At 52.1% G+C, this 14,007-nt stretch overlaps 1 protein-coding gene across 1 annotated transcript in view; it reads right to left on the bottom strand.

The window, feature by feature from the left end:
• XKR5 (XK related 5) overlaps positions 1–14,007 on the bottom strand; it is a 23,111-nt gene that overhangs the window by 2,926 nt on the left and 6,178 nt on the right. Inside the window, exons 3-7 of the mRNA XM_019537182.1 lie at positions 8,959–9,140; positions 6,480–6,689; positions 5,661–5,830; positions 3,759–3,867; positions 1,902–2,364 (exon numbers count right to left, since the gene is read on the bottom strand). Of these exons, the coding sequence (XP_019392727.1) occupies positions 1,902–2,364; positions 3,759–3,867; positions 5,661–5,830; positions 6,480–6,689; positions 8,959–9,140 (1,134 nt within the window). The remainder of the gene's footprint in view (positions 1–1,901; positions 2,365–3,758; positions 3,868–5,660; positions 5,831–6,479; positions 6,690–8,958; positions 9,141–14,007) is intronic.

Here is a 14,007-nt window from a genome sequence, read left to right on the forward strand (position 1 = left end):
TCTTCTGCAGCATCTAGTGAATTTGGGGGGCCTTGGCGTTCTCAACCTGAGATGCCTTCAAGGGGCCTACATCTTTAGGAAGTGCAGAGCACCCACCTCAAGGAGACCGCTTTGCTGGGCACCAAGGTTCAACGTGACACCAAAACCTATTAGCCATTCTCGAAAAAAATACAGCTCTTCCTGTGCAAGAGTCATCTGTGGGACAATGCTCCAGGGTGAGAACTAGGAGCCCGTGGTCTAGCTCGGTTACCGCAGGATTTCCTGCCACTACAGTTTATCACCGCAAGGTCCCTTCCAATCCTAAACATCTATGAAAAACTAGCTCTCTTACAGCCTTGTGAATCAACTGAGCTAAAGGCACTTGAGAAAAAGGCAGTGAAGGCCAGCTTCCCCATCTGTAAAATGGGGCTACTGAGGCACAAAAGTGGCAAGGTGACTTGCCCGACTTGACCTGGTAGGCTGGTGGTGGGGGGAGCAGTGACAAGAACCCAGCTGTCCTGCCTCCTGCTCCATCCACTGGTTCATACTGTCTCTCTACAGCCCATCTGGTTCTTTCTGATGACTGTCCCTGAAAGGAGATGACCAAGAGCAACAGCTACTTGGAGCCAGCTCCAACAGACCGCTGAAAGTAGGGAGGACAATTCATCCTCTCGTTTCTTTATGTTGTGCCATGGAAGGGCCTGCATCCCATTGCTGGGTCACCTCCTTCATTGCCTCCTGCAGAGGATTCCCTTGCATAACACATCAGTCCTGCTAACTGACCTCCCATCTTACCGCTGGCATCCCCAAGGTACAACGAAATACTATCACAACTGGTGGGCCCCTCATGAGACAAGAGGTGTGGAGCGTGGCTGACAGGAGGCTCTCCTGCAGTCTAATTTTGCTGTGATGCCCAATGCCTGTCTGTCAAAGAGAGAAACGCGTACCAAGGTTGGAGCCTGAGTGTCAGGAGATAGCCCAGCAGCAAAGTTATCTGGCATGGCAGAAAGGAAGGAGGGGAAATCTAATGACAGGCCCACCGCAGGAAGGGCCAGAGCCCAGAGACAAGAACCGTGCAAGTCTGTGGGTGGTATAAGGGTAGGTTATTAATACTCAGCTGGACACCCAAGAGACAGCACCAGGTGGGCATTGCACAGCCTCACTCCAGTGCTGCAGAAAGCTTCATCCCCTCCACTGTCTCCCTCTACCTGCAGTCCTGCCCTGTGGGGTGAGACTTGGGGGTGGATGTGAAGCATGGCTCCTCAGCTGGCCTCAGCTTCCTTTTCGCCATTGCCACCCATATCCCAACAGACAGCGTGTCCCAGTGGGGACACGGTGCCCCCAGGGCTCCTTCATGCTCTGAAGTTTCCTCAGGGGGACGGGAGGCACTGCAGGGACTGGCAAAGCATGGGGAGGAAGGGCTCTGCAGATGGCTATGTGGGCCCGTGGCCAGTATGGGGCTGATGTTAGCCACGAGGACTGGGAAGTCCTCTCTTTCACCTGCCAGGTTAGCCAGTACAGGCTTGCCACCCACTTCCAGCTCTGTGAGGCCCTTGGCAGAGTCGCTGCATGCATGACTTCCTGTGCTAGCGGGCGCGATGCTGCCTGTATCGGCACTGAAGTACACGGTGGAGCCCTCGTGTGCCTGGGCTGCTCCTGCTGGGAGGTGGCTGGGGGGCAACAAGCCTGGGTCCCCTCTGGCACTGCTCTCTCCAAGGCATGAATCGGAGTTGTCTCTCTCTTGGCTGCTCTGAACATCATGTTTCCCCCTGGATGCCACAAGGCCGGATGGTGCTGCCTCTTGCACTGTTCTTACGGAAGTACAACTACCAGGCTTTCTGCTGGCCAAAGTCACGTAAGAAGTCTCCTCTTTCCTGCTCAAGCCTTCCCCAGCTCCATTCTCAGCTACTGGCTGCTTGTCTTTCCCCGCTCGGGGTTTAGGAGTAACAGGCCATCTCCCAGCCTCGGCGTCAGGATACTGACTCACCACCCCACCTACAGGATAAACCTCCCCAATGCCCCCATCTCCGAAAGCAGCATTGATCTTGGACACGTCTCCGGTCTTCAAAGCCAGCTTCACCAGCAGCCAGTGGTGGTGGTCGGCCCAGGGGTTCTTCAGGGCAGTCTGGCCTCCGGGCTCTCCCAGCGAGGAGTCGCCCTGCACGCCGGGTGCAGACCAGGCAGGTACCACTGTTGAGGAGTCCACATCTTCCAGGCCTGGAAATGCAAAGCGCCCTCCCGCTTGGCTTCTGGATGGCAAAGAGGATCCTTCTGGCCCATTCCCTTGAGCAGCCATGATGCCGCAGGATGTCTTCAGGGCTCTCTGCCAGATCTCCGTCGACTTGGGGTGGAGCAGGCCATAGTAAATGACCAGTGCTGCACAGCCTGAAAAAGAGCAGAGGTGCAGGATGACAGGCTTACTGACGTCTCTGCATAGCACACAGCGCAAGAGAGGGAGAAACGTGGACAATGCATGGCATCCGAGCAGAAGCGCCAGTGCTGATGAACACAACTGCGCAAAGTGCTGGGACAGTGTTTGCTTTGCAAATTTAGTTAATCAAAGGGACCTGATGTGGTTGCCTTCCTTACATGCCAGTGTCCAGATACAATATGGTTGCAGAGAACCTGTGGACATAATCCATCTTGGGGCTTCAACCCAACTGGTCAGTCAGCAGTAGTATCAGACTGATTGCAGCACCTTGCTCGGGGGCCAGACAACCCCATGCCAGACACTAGACATGGGACAAAATGATGGCCTCACCCCAGAAAAACTTGAAGATTGAGTACAGGACAAGACCTGGATGCAGAGGCATGGCAGAGATCAAGAAAACAACGAGACCATACCGACCAGCAGGACAGACAGGGGTTTCAGGACATGAGCAGCTAAGTGTAGATTCCCCCTGCCATGGAAATGGTGTGCCAACCTGAAGGGCAGGAAAAATGACAGCTAGCAACTCTGCAAAGGGCAGCATGGAGAGGAAAGGGCAACCCCATGGGTACAAGGACAATCATGAGGTGTGGCTTCTCTGCCCCACTTTGTCTGCAGCAGCTGGGCCCTCCCGGGGTGGGTATGAAGGGAGTGAGGCATTGGTAGTGTTAGCTGCTCATCTCTTTGCAGTGGGGCCAGGAGACAGAATCGCAGTCACGCTGCTTAGCTCTGCCCTGTCCTGCCTCTGTCCGAGACTGGGGTCCTAAAGTTTGCCCACAGTGGGTCTTCCAGGGGTGGAGAAAGCTGCTTCCCCATTCTCCCTCCACCCTCACACGGAGGGACAGGAACAAGGAGGCTTTTGCCCCAAAGGAAGGAGCTCATCTTTTAAAGCCCTCCTCAATTCTTTGACAGGTGCCAAACCAGAAGACGTCCTATGAGGAACCGTGCCCATGTTAGAGCACTGCCGACCTCAGAAGTCAGGGGTCAGGCCCCCAAAGTCATGAGACTGACTTAAAATAAAGGACGAGATTTTAAAACAAGCTTCTTTGTCTCTTGCTCGGAGCTGTTAGGTCATACTTGGGTTTCCCTTTTCCAAGATCTCTGTGCAGACACAAGGGCTCAGAAAATAAGTTAACAGGAAGAAAGCAGACACTGAGTTCAGGTAATCAGATGAACCCAGGATCTAGAGCTTTAAGGACACAAACCAAACTAGACACCCGCTCCTGGGAGAGGATGCCGAGGGTCAGCAATAGTGTTTCTACTCCTGGGGTTTTTCAACCAATCTTGCCACCACATACCCAACTGCCCAGAGAGGCAGTGATTCAGAGCATGAGAAAGCAAAAGATCTTACCGATAACGAATCCCGACAGGACAACCCCAGCCTGGCACAGGCTACTCCACAGTGCGCCCTGCAGGTCTGTAGCCACCAACAAGAGGAGGATGTTTTCAACCAGCATGATCTGTTGGGGAGAGTAAAGAGAGTCATCACGACAGAACTGCCCCCCATTTGCTGGTTGCAGACACCCTTCCAACACGGCACAGGTTACACAGCACATGCAAAGGTCTGGATTTGCCTGCTGAGTTTGAACCCCTTCCACCTGCTTTCGTCTCCTCCCCACGCGAGTTTTGAATGGAACCAAAACGTGGCTCATAAAAACACGTGACAGTGTGTGTGGCATCCCTGGTCCAGCAGTGCATGGGCATAAGTGCAGAGCTGGGACCAGCAGCAGAGACAACAGTGCCAGCCATGACACGCACTTCTCAAAAAGGAAATAGCTGTTACTGCATTTGGAATGAGCTCCCCGGAGCTGCCAGCCAGCCCCTTGCATCAGCAGCAAATTCACTTCCTCTTCGTAGTTCCTAAAAAGGGAGATTTCTGCAAGAGCATCGTGATGATCTGAGGAGTCCGCCAGTACCGTTTGCTATTTTTGTTTGATGACAGTAAGTTATTAGGTGATTTTCTTTATCGATGCCTCTGTCCATGTGCATTCACTTACTCTGAAGCTTCCAGTGATGCAAACCATCTGCCAAACTAGAAGAGTAGGGCTGGAAGGGACTGCAGCAGGTCAGCTCAAGGCAGGATCATCCTTAGGGAAACCAACCAAGTCAATTCTTTGTCGAAGCTGCCCTTAAAAATTTCCAAGGATTTGGAAATGTCCAGTCTCCATTCCACCATCTCTCTGGTAGCCTGTCCCAATGTTTAACCACCTCCCTAGAAAGTCCTTTCTAATATTCAACCTAAATTTCCCTTGCTTTGGGTTAAAGCCATTGCTTCTCGTCCTGTCCCCTGAAGCCACAGAGAATAACCTGTTATCAGCAGCTTTACTATCACCCTTCAGGAATGTGAAGACTTATCGAACCCTCCCTCAGTCTTCTGTGCTCCAGACTGAATAATCCCATTCTTCCAACCTTTCCTTGTCGGTCATGTTTCCCAGACTTTTAATCTTTCTTGCTTCTCTCTGCTGCACTCTTTCCAATTCCGTCCGTCTTGAAGTGCAGTGCCCAAAACTAGACAAAGTTGTGCTGATGACTACTGACAATAGAGGGTCATTATAACTTAATGGTCCTCTCCTAGGCTAAGGCACCTTGTGACACTTGGTTTGAACTGGGAGAAGATACTTCTTCCTTTTGTCTGGACAGAGATGAGAAGTGGAGGTTTCTAGCTTTGCGACAGAGAGAGGGCTTAAGGAAGTTCTCAGAAGATGGAGGCCTGGTCTGTCCTATAAAATTTCACCAGCAAACTTGCAGTTCTGCCAGGGCAACGGAGTGCATCTCCACGCAAAGTACCTCGACAGTCATAGAGCCCTCCCTTCTGCCAGCATAATTACTCTGCTGCTTCTGCTCCTTGGCTGGATGCTGTGGCAGGTGTTATCTGCTCTGGCAGCAGGGAAGATGAAGCTGCCATCATAAAATGTAGCTTCACAGGCTAAAAATAAGGACAATCAAATCTCACACCTCAGGGCAAAAGCTGATTGTCTCAAAGCACAGCAAAGAACATCTGCCCCAGGGAACCTCACTATTAGGACTCAGAGATGAGAGAACATTTATTCTGAAGCACTATGGAAAGGTCACAGATTGAAGCCCTTTGAATAGGCCTGCTAGACCTTTCCTATATAGTTTAATAAACCCTGACTATATAGGCATGTTACAGGGCACCCAGAAGTCGTCACGGGTCTTAACAGTTTATTAGTCCTTTATGGTTTCTGTTGCTCCTTTGCTAGTAACACGAGAGCCGGGGTGTCAGAGCACTTACCGCATAAAACACAGCCACCCTGTACCTGGAGGGGCCGTCCCGGAAGTTAATGTAGCAGAAGATATACGTGGCTCCTACCAGGCAGTTAAACAGTCTCCACCGAGTGGGACTTGCGATGATGTCTGTCTGCTGAGCCACCACCCAGAAAGACATCACTAGCCAGTGAGCACCTGGGAGAGGAGAGCAAAGGACAGAAGTCAAATTAGCACCGGGTAGGGGACCAGCTGGTAGATACTCCTGTACCAAGTAACCCGAATCAATGCCCAGATGAACAGACTCTCTTCCACGTGCCATTTTCTATGAGCCAACATAAGGAAAATCAGGCCCAGGTTATGCTGCAGAAGTCAGGGTGGGTCAACCAACACCTTTCAAAAGTTGTGCATTTACCAGAAAGAAGAGATGAACCTCAAGTTCACTGACCCGCCTCCGGAAAACTACTGGGCTATGGAAGGCTTGATTTTCCTCTGCCATACTGGGGCACTGGGCACAGCTTAAGCAGCAAGGGGTGCACTGAAGCTTCTGCTGGCACTTAGAAAACTCAGTGGCTGGAGGGTCTTGCTCTTCTGCTCAGGGTCATATCGATCCCAAATTTGGGGGCAAGAAGGAATTTTCCCCCTTAAGTCTGTCAGGGTTTTTGCCTTCCTGTGTAGTACAGGACAAGGTCCTCCTTTTAGAAGCCTCTGAGTATCTTTTCACCAATTCCTTCCAGTCCTAGGTTGATGCAACCCTGCGTAGGTGGGTGACAGGAGAATTCAGCCCTCCTGGCAGACACAAGAGAATATTACCTGCACAAGTCCCGACAGGAAAATCTCATCTTACCTGCAACGGCAAAAACCCAGATAGGATAGACTCTTGCAAACAGAGCCAGAGCCGTGACCCGGGTCCCCAGCATCCCCATCCTCCACAAAAGCTGACACAGGAGGGCAGCCGCTGGCATGTAGAGATGTCCGGGTTTCATCAGGCATGCAAAGCGACTATAAGAGACCAGTGCCCAGGACAGGGAGAGCAGGGACAGTCCAGCACTGATGCCTACAGAGGAAAGCAAGGGAGGCACTGAGAAAAGAGCCCCATGATGGGTCCAGTACTTCTGATATGCAGCCCCTAGTGCCCATGGCTTGCCCTCCAGCTGAGCTATTCCACCAAACACTCCTCTGCTGAACTGCTGCTGTTTGCCACTATAAACTCTGCCCCATTTTCTCTCCTTCCAGCTTTCTCCATCTTATTAGGTGTCCATACACCTTGCATTCTTTGCAACAGACTTTACGTAAGAACTGATACTTACTGGGGCCAGACCATAGGTCCATCTTGCCCAGTCTCCTACGTCACACACTGGCAGAAAGCGAAGCTGTAAGGGAGAGTGAACAGGGTACGACCAGGGTCTTTTCCCCCGTTCCTCTCCTACTTGCAGCCTCCAGCATTTAAGGTCTAGGAAGTTCTGATTCAGAAGCTGTAGCGAACATGTAGAACAGGGGTCAGCAATTCCTGGCCTGCGTACCACAGCATGGCACACAAGGCCATTTTGCTCTGCACGTCACAGCCAGCCCAGGCTTTGGGCAGCTGCCGCCGGCCACAGAACCCAGGTTGATCACAGCAGGCAGTGGGGAGGCTACAAGCTCTGCTGCAAGCAGCCGGGGCTCTGTGGCCAGCAGCACCTGCCCAGAGCCTAGGCTGGACACGGCAGGCAGCTGGGAGGCCGCAAACAGCTGCACCAGCATCCAAAACCCTGGCTGGACTCTGTGCCAGTGGTAGTTGCGCATGTGCCTCACGTCATATGGCCAGGAAGGGGCCGGGGCAGTGCAGCCATGAGCCCCGAGGTGCACGTGCAGCCACCACGGTCACCGGTGCCAGGGCTCCAGACCCCAATGCAGCTGTCTGCAGCCTCCTGGCTGCCTGCTGCTGCTGCCCAGAGCCTGGGTTGGCTGTGGCAGGCAGCTGGGAAGCTGCGAACAGCTGCACTGGGCTCCAGAGCCCTGGCTGGGCTCCATGGCAGTGGCAGCTGCATGCATGCCATGGGGCACACAGTGGGGAAGGGGCCGCTGCAGGACAACCCTGGCCCCTTCCCTACCGTCCACTCAGAGGCGTGTATGCACCCGCTACCAGCAACGAGGATTGGGCCCCTCATGGCTCCCCCACCGTCTGCCTCTGGCACACTAAGCTGAGGTGTGGGTCGAGATTGGGGTGTTTTGGCCTCTGATGTAGCACGTGGATTTATCGACATGCTCTGAAAAACTCATAAGCCTCAGCTGACCCAGAAGAGTTTTCTAGTAAGATCCCTTATGCACTGGAGATGATAAAGAGACCCTCTCAATTAACAGATAGGATAGGATGATAGAGAGACCCTTGGTGTGTGCAGTGGGGAGCTTGGTGCTTGTGGTAAATGCCAGATGGACAGCCGGGGCAGCCAGGTTGTCTGCCCCCACACTTCAGCTCTGCTTCCAGTCTGGAGGGACTCTGGGCTGCCAAGATTAGGACCTGAGACTCTTGGGACTTTTAGAAGGGAAGGGCCGAGCCACTGAGCTACGGCATCTCCTACTGTGGAGGGCCAGAGAAAGTGGCTCTGGAGGGACTTGCACTGTGACCTCAGACATGTCACAACCCTTCTGTGCCTTGGTTTCCCTGTCAGAAAAAAACAGACTTCACCTCCTTTGGGAAGCTCTTTGAGGTCAACAGATACTGCATCCTGAGCATCACAGCCATCAAGTCCTCACGCTTGTTCAATCCCTTGGAAAATCAAGCAGCCTCAGCTACAATGCACTCTCCAGTGGGCTCATTTTGGCTTGCGGGGCTTTTAGGTGGACTGTCATTGCACACATAAGTTTTTAGGTGGTCGGCCAAAGAAATGAAACGCTCCTGATCCCCTCCCTGTACTTTGGCTGGCGGCTCCCAAACTGTGGAAGGCAGCGCTGTATTCACTGCAGGAAGGGCCGACTTGCCCATCAGGGACTATAACGAATGGCCACAGTTCTAGAAATTGGACTCCATGGTCAGTCCCTAAGCCACGAAGGTCCCCAGCACACCCAGGGATTCCCTCAGCAAGCAGCAGGCCAGCTCCAGGAGGCTGGAGGCTCGGTCCACTGACACCACTGGGGCCCCAGATCCCTTCCCAGGTACCATGCTACCTGCTCAGACAAGAGCTGGGCCTTACTGAGGAGAGGAGGCACTGAATGATAGCCAGGCAGTCTTTGGGGGGGTGACTGCTGGCAGGACTATGTCCATTGTGGGGACCGCAATAGGAAAATGGAAGAACCACGGGACACCTTTGTGGGGGATGGGCCACGTAGCCTTTGCACACACCCACCTGGGACGAGGCCTGCCGGTTCCACAGCGGCACAGACATACGTCTGCAGCACCAGGTGCGGCAGGCTTTGCACCAAAGCCTCCAGGATCCGCAGCACCGCTGTGTCCCCCTGCTGCAAGAGGTGATCTCCGGCCGCGGAGCTCCTCCCTGCCTTGCCGGCTGTCCGCAGGACGTCCCAGTGCCTGGATGAGGACAGAAGCGCAGTCAAGGTCTGACAACACCCGATTCGGATTGCACTTTACATCAGCTTTACAGGAGAAGTCTCCTGGCTTTGGATCACACCCTTGCAGAAGCACGGCTCTTGGGAACTTGGACAGTTGCTGATGCTTCTGTGAATGGAGCCCAGTGTTGCGGGGGACATGAATCAATACCATCCTGAGCTGGTGGCACCTTCCAGCCAGACTAAAGGAGCAGCCATGCTGCAAGGCAGTGGACAGGGAGAGCCCTGATCTTTATCACTCCTCTGTAAAAAGCACATTGCTGGTGCTGCACAAGGAGTTCTCAGAAGAAGTTTTGGACAAGGGTTTTGAAAACAACCCGCCCTCGAATTACACAGTGCTACCATCCTCGGCCCTTCCTCTTCTTCCAGAGGGGCTCTTCCCCACCTACTTTATCATGTTACACGCATGCGTCAGCGCTAACAGACTAGTCAAATGCGGACACATGGGGATGCAAACTGTTTCCTGCATTTTAATCTGCTCCAGCAAGCATTTGCTTAAAAGGTAGCTGTTGCCCTACACTCTGGGCCCGCAGTCAATCTTGTCAGCTGGCAGGCTGGCCGGCTGTTGGAGGTTGTGCATTTTTGCAATTCAGGCAAGTCCAAACACACTTCCAATATCCTCATGATGGATTTAATGAGCACGAAGAGATTACAGATGAGCCTGTCACTGCCTTCCTGAAGCCCAAATAAAAGCCCTTCAGCCTCTGCCCCATTTCATCTGCTGGCTTCTTGGGCTGGGCAGAGCACATATAAGAAAAGGTCCCCCACCATCCAAAGGCCCATCCTCCTCTCTCAATAGGGGGGACAGCCACACACCCCAACAGGCCCTGACTCTTCACAGCAATTGCACAAGCTTGTGGGAAGGGCAGCACTTAAACTGATGCCACTTTGGGTACCCACTGTGTCCCAGATGCCAAATGACAGGTCCATAGAGCAGCAGGGCTAGAAGGGACCTCACAAGATCATTTAGGTCAGCCCCACACAGCTACGGGCAGGATCATCCCTGACTAAACTGCTCCAGCCAGGTGGGTGACTAACCCACTCTTGAAAATTTCCAGGGATGAAGATTGTCCAACCTCTCTAGGCAGCCTGTCCCACCGCTTAACCACATGGATCCATCTTAAGTGTTAACTCCCACCCCAACAGCACCGTTTACAAGGCTTCGGCTTTAACCAGAGTCCCAGACTACATGGGTTGCAAAATGGCTTTTGTCATCACTTTCACAGAACTGTATCCTGATTCTGGATCGCAGGTTTGCCTCCTTCAGGCCAAACACAGACCTCGCTCCGTCTCTCTGAAACCAGAACTCTCAGCCATCTCCTCAAGCAGGTCCTCAAGGAACACATTGCTAAGCACTCAGAGGAGAAAAGGGTGATTAGAAACAGTCAGCATAGATTCACCAAGGGCAAGGCATGCCTGACCAACCCAGTTGCCTTCTGTGATGACATAGGTGGCTCTGAGGATGCAGGGAAAGCATGATGTACCTTGACTTTAGCACGGCTTTTGGTACCGTTTCCCACAGCATCCTTGCAAGCAAGCTGAGGAAGTCTGGGCTGGATGAATGGACTGTAAAGTGGACAGAGTCCTGGATCGTCGGGCTCAACAGGTAGCAATCAGTGGCTTGATGTCTAGCTGGCAGCCAGTGCAAATGCAGTGCCCCAGTGGTCAGTCCCAGGACCGTTTTTTTCCCCAATATCTTCATTAAAGAGCTGGAAGATTGGATGGATTGCATCCTCAGCAAGTTGGCAGATGACACCAAGCAAGGGGGAGTAGTAGATATGCTAGAGGGTAGGGTAAGGATTCAGAGTCACCTAGACAAATTGGAGAACTAGACCAAGAAACCTCAAAAACCTTGTTGAAACTCAAGAAATCTCCTGAGGTTCAACAAGGACAAGTGCAAAGTCCTGCACTTAAGACAAAACAATCCCATGCACCAGTACAGGCTGGGGGACAACTAGCTGGGAAGCAGCTCTGCAGAAAAGGACCTGGGGGTGACAGTGGACAATAAACTGGGTATAAGCCAACAGGGTGCCCTTGTTGTCAAGAAGGCTAATGGCATACTGGGAGCGCATTGGTGTGTTGCCAGCAGATAGTAATAACAGATAGTAGATAGTAATAGCAGATAGTAATAGAAGTAATAACTTAGTTTATAGTACTATGTTCAGTTTTGGACCCCCCACTACAGAAAGGATGTGAACAAATTGAAGAGAGGCCAGTGGTGGGTAATGAAAATGGTGATGAGGCTGGGGGACATGACTAGTGAGGAGAGGCTGGGGGAACTGGGCTTATTTAGTCTGCAGAAGAGATAGCAGCCTTCAACTACCTGAAGGATAGTTGAAAAAAGTATGGAGCTGGACTGTTCTCAGTGGGGGCAGATAACAGAACGAGCAGCGATGGTCTCAAGTTGCAGCAAGGGAGGTTTAGGTTGGATATTAGGAAAAAAATTTCACTAGGAGGGTGCTGAAGCGCTGGAATGGGTTACCTCTTCTTGCTGTTTGTCCTTTGAATTCGAAGGTGACCATGACATGACTGGTTGGTTTGGTTCCTGTGAACGCGGGACTGGCCAATCAGGCCAATTTGTGCTTTGAACTGTCTATGGCACACTGAGCAAGAGATGCCACCTTGGATTGCTTGATCAACAGCGGACGTGCTGCTGTTGTGAGATTTGCGCTGTTGGCACTTCTGCTCTGCCTCAGCAGTTCTTCTCCGCTAGACGGTAGCTCCAGTATAGACGAGGCTTCGCCAGGTAGAACGATTGCATGCGAGATCTTCCCAGGACTTTGGGTCAATGTTGAAATGTTTCTAGGATGACTTGAGGGAGTCCTTGAAGTGTTTCCTCCGAGTTCCCTGAGAGCACTTTCCCTCCTTTAGTTCACCGGAAAAGTTCTTTGGCAGTCGCTCATCTGACATCCCGGTGACAGGGCATGCCCATCTCACCTGTAATTTCATCAGCAGAGTGCAGATGCTTGAAATGCCCGCCTGAGTAAGAACCTCAGTGTCTGGGACCTTGTCTTGCTATCTTATCCTCATCTGTTTCCCCAGACTGCCTAGATGTGAGCTCCTGAGACCCCTCATTTTCTAAGATGTCCCTTCTCAAATCAACACGGGCACCACCATGATCACGCCAGTCCTTCAGGCCCAGAACCTGGGAGACGGACAGGCAGGTGGGGACCAGGATCGTGGGGTGGTGACAGTGCAGGGCCAGGCCCTGGGGCAGATCTGCTCCCTGCATGCCTCAGTCCATGGAACCGGTGCTTGTTGCAACGGTGTGCGGGGAGCAGATCGGGGCCCCTACAGAAGCTCATGGAAACTTCTTACATGGCCCTCCAGCCCAAATACTTGCCCACCCCTGCTCTACCTGGACTCCTCTCTCGATCCTCGTATCTGGGTTGTGCCCAGGACTTGCAAACTCTTTCTCTACAGCTTCTTAGATGGGGCTTTCCCTGTCCAAACACACAGCTGGTTTGCATCTCATCTCACTATTTAGTAAGTGCAGCACCCTTTTCCCTGGCTGGGACCAATGCATCCTTGCTGCAACCTTGCCCTGCACGTGCTCATTTAGAAAGCAGCAGCAAAAAGCATTTTCCTAGCTCCCCCTCTACGTGCCATTTACCCAACAGAAGGTGTTTGACTTCCCTTTCCCAGCCCATAGCCCCTCTTCTTGTTATCCCTCATTCAGCACTGGAGGATCAGCTCCCACCTTAGATCAGCCTTCCATGCATTGATTGGATTTCAATTCAAAGGCCTTCACGCTTTCCCCCAAGCTGTCTCACACTTGCTTAGACAGAGCGACTCTCTTCCCCAAAGCTGCCTATTTTCCTTCAAACCCCTTCTTAAAATTCTCCTTTAGCCTGACAAAAACATGAGAAGGATTAGACTGCTCCTGGTCCATGGCAACTGCCTCGCTGGACATCTTTTTGTCTCCTTGTCCTCCTCCATCTGCCTGTACCCAGCTGTGACCTCTGGTCCTAAACTTTACGTGGGCCCAGCTGGAGGCTCTTGCGATTGAAAAGTGTTAACTGCTAAAACTCCCCAAAAGACTCACAAGCAGCTGGATTTGCTCAACTTGGCAGGGCCTGACAGCCTTGCAAAAGCCATGGTAATGGTTCACTTGATGTAATCAAAGGGATTGGTACCAGACCCTGAGAAGGAATGAAAGAGACTTGCTTGGAGGAGGCAATAAACAAAGGGGTTGATTACCTGGGAGGATCACGAATTGCCCAATGGGTAAGCAGACCCACAGGCTTTGAGCTCAGTGCAGAAGAAGATAAGAGTGAAATGTGCTTATCTGGAATGGAGGCACATGCATGATGAGTATCTGACTCATTAATCCCAAGGATGCCCTTGTGACTGGACCATGCTATGAATGAGAAGAAAGGAGACTGTATGAAGTACTAGGTTTGGGTAAGGAGGGTCCCAATGATAGTATCCCTGTGTTATCCCCGCCTGCCAGCAGTCTGGCCATTCCCACCTCAAATCAGGATCTCTCCCAGCAATTACAGCCTGTTCTGGCAACAAACTCACAACATTGCGTGCTCAAACTGAGGGACATGAGGTTGTGTTGGCTGCAACACTCCAACCGCAAACTCTCTGGGGCAGGGACCATAATTCATTCTGCATTTGTACAGCATGTCATGCTATGGTGTCCCTAGGTACGGTGGTAATACAAATTAATAATAATGATAATTGCAAGTGAGGCTTTGGTCATCGAAGGCCAAGTTTCAGGATCATTAAATCCACTTAGTTTCATAGTTAGTAGGGTTGGAAAGGACCTGAGCAGATCATCAAGTCTGACCCCCTGCCATGGCACGAAAGAGTACTGGGGTCAA

The sequence above is a fragment of the Crocodylus porosus genome, unplaced genomic scaffold (genome assembly GCF_001723895.1).
Source record: "Crocodylus porosus isolate Cpor-Errol unplaced genomic scaffold, CroPor_comp1, whole genome shotgun sequence".
NCBI classification, from domain to species: domain Eukaryota; kingdom Metazoa; phylum Chordata; order Crocodylia; family Crocodylidae; genus Crocodylus; species Crocodylus porosus.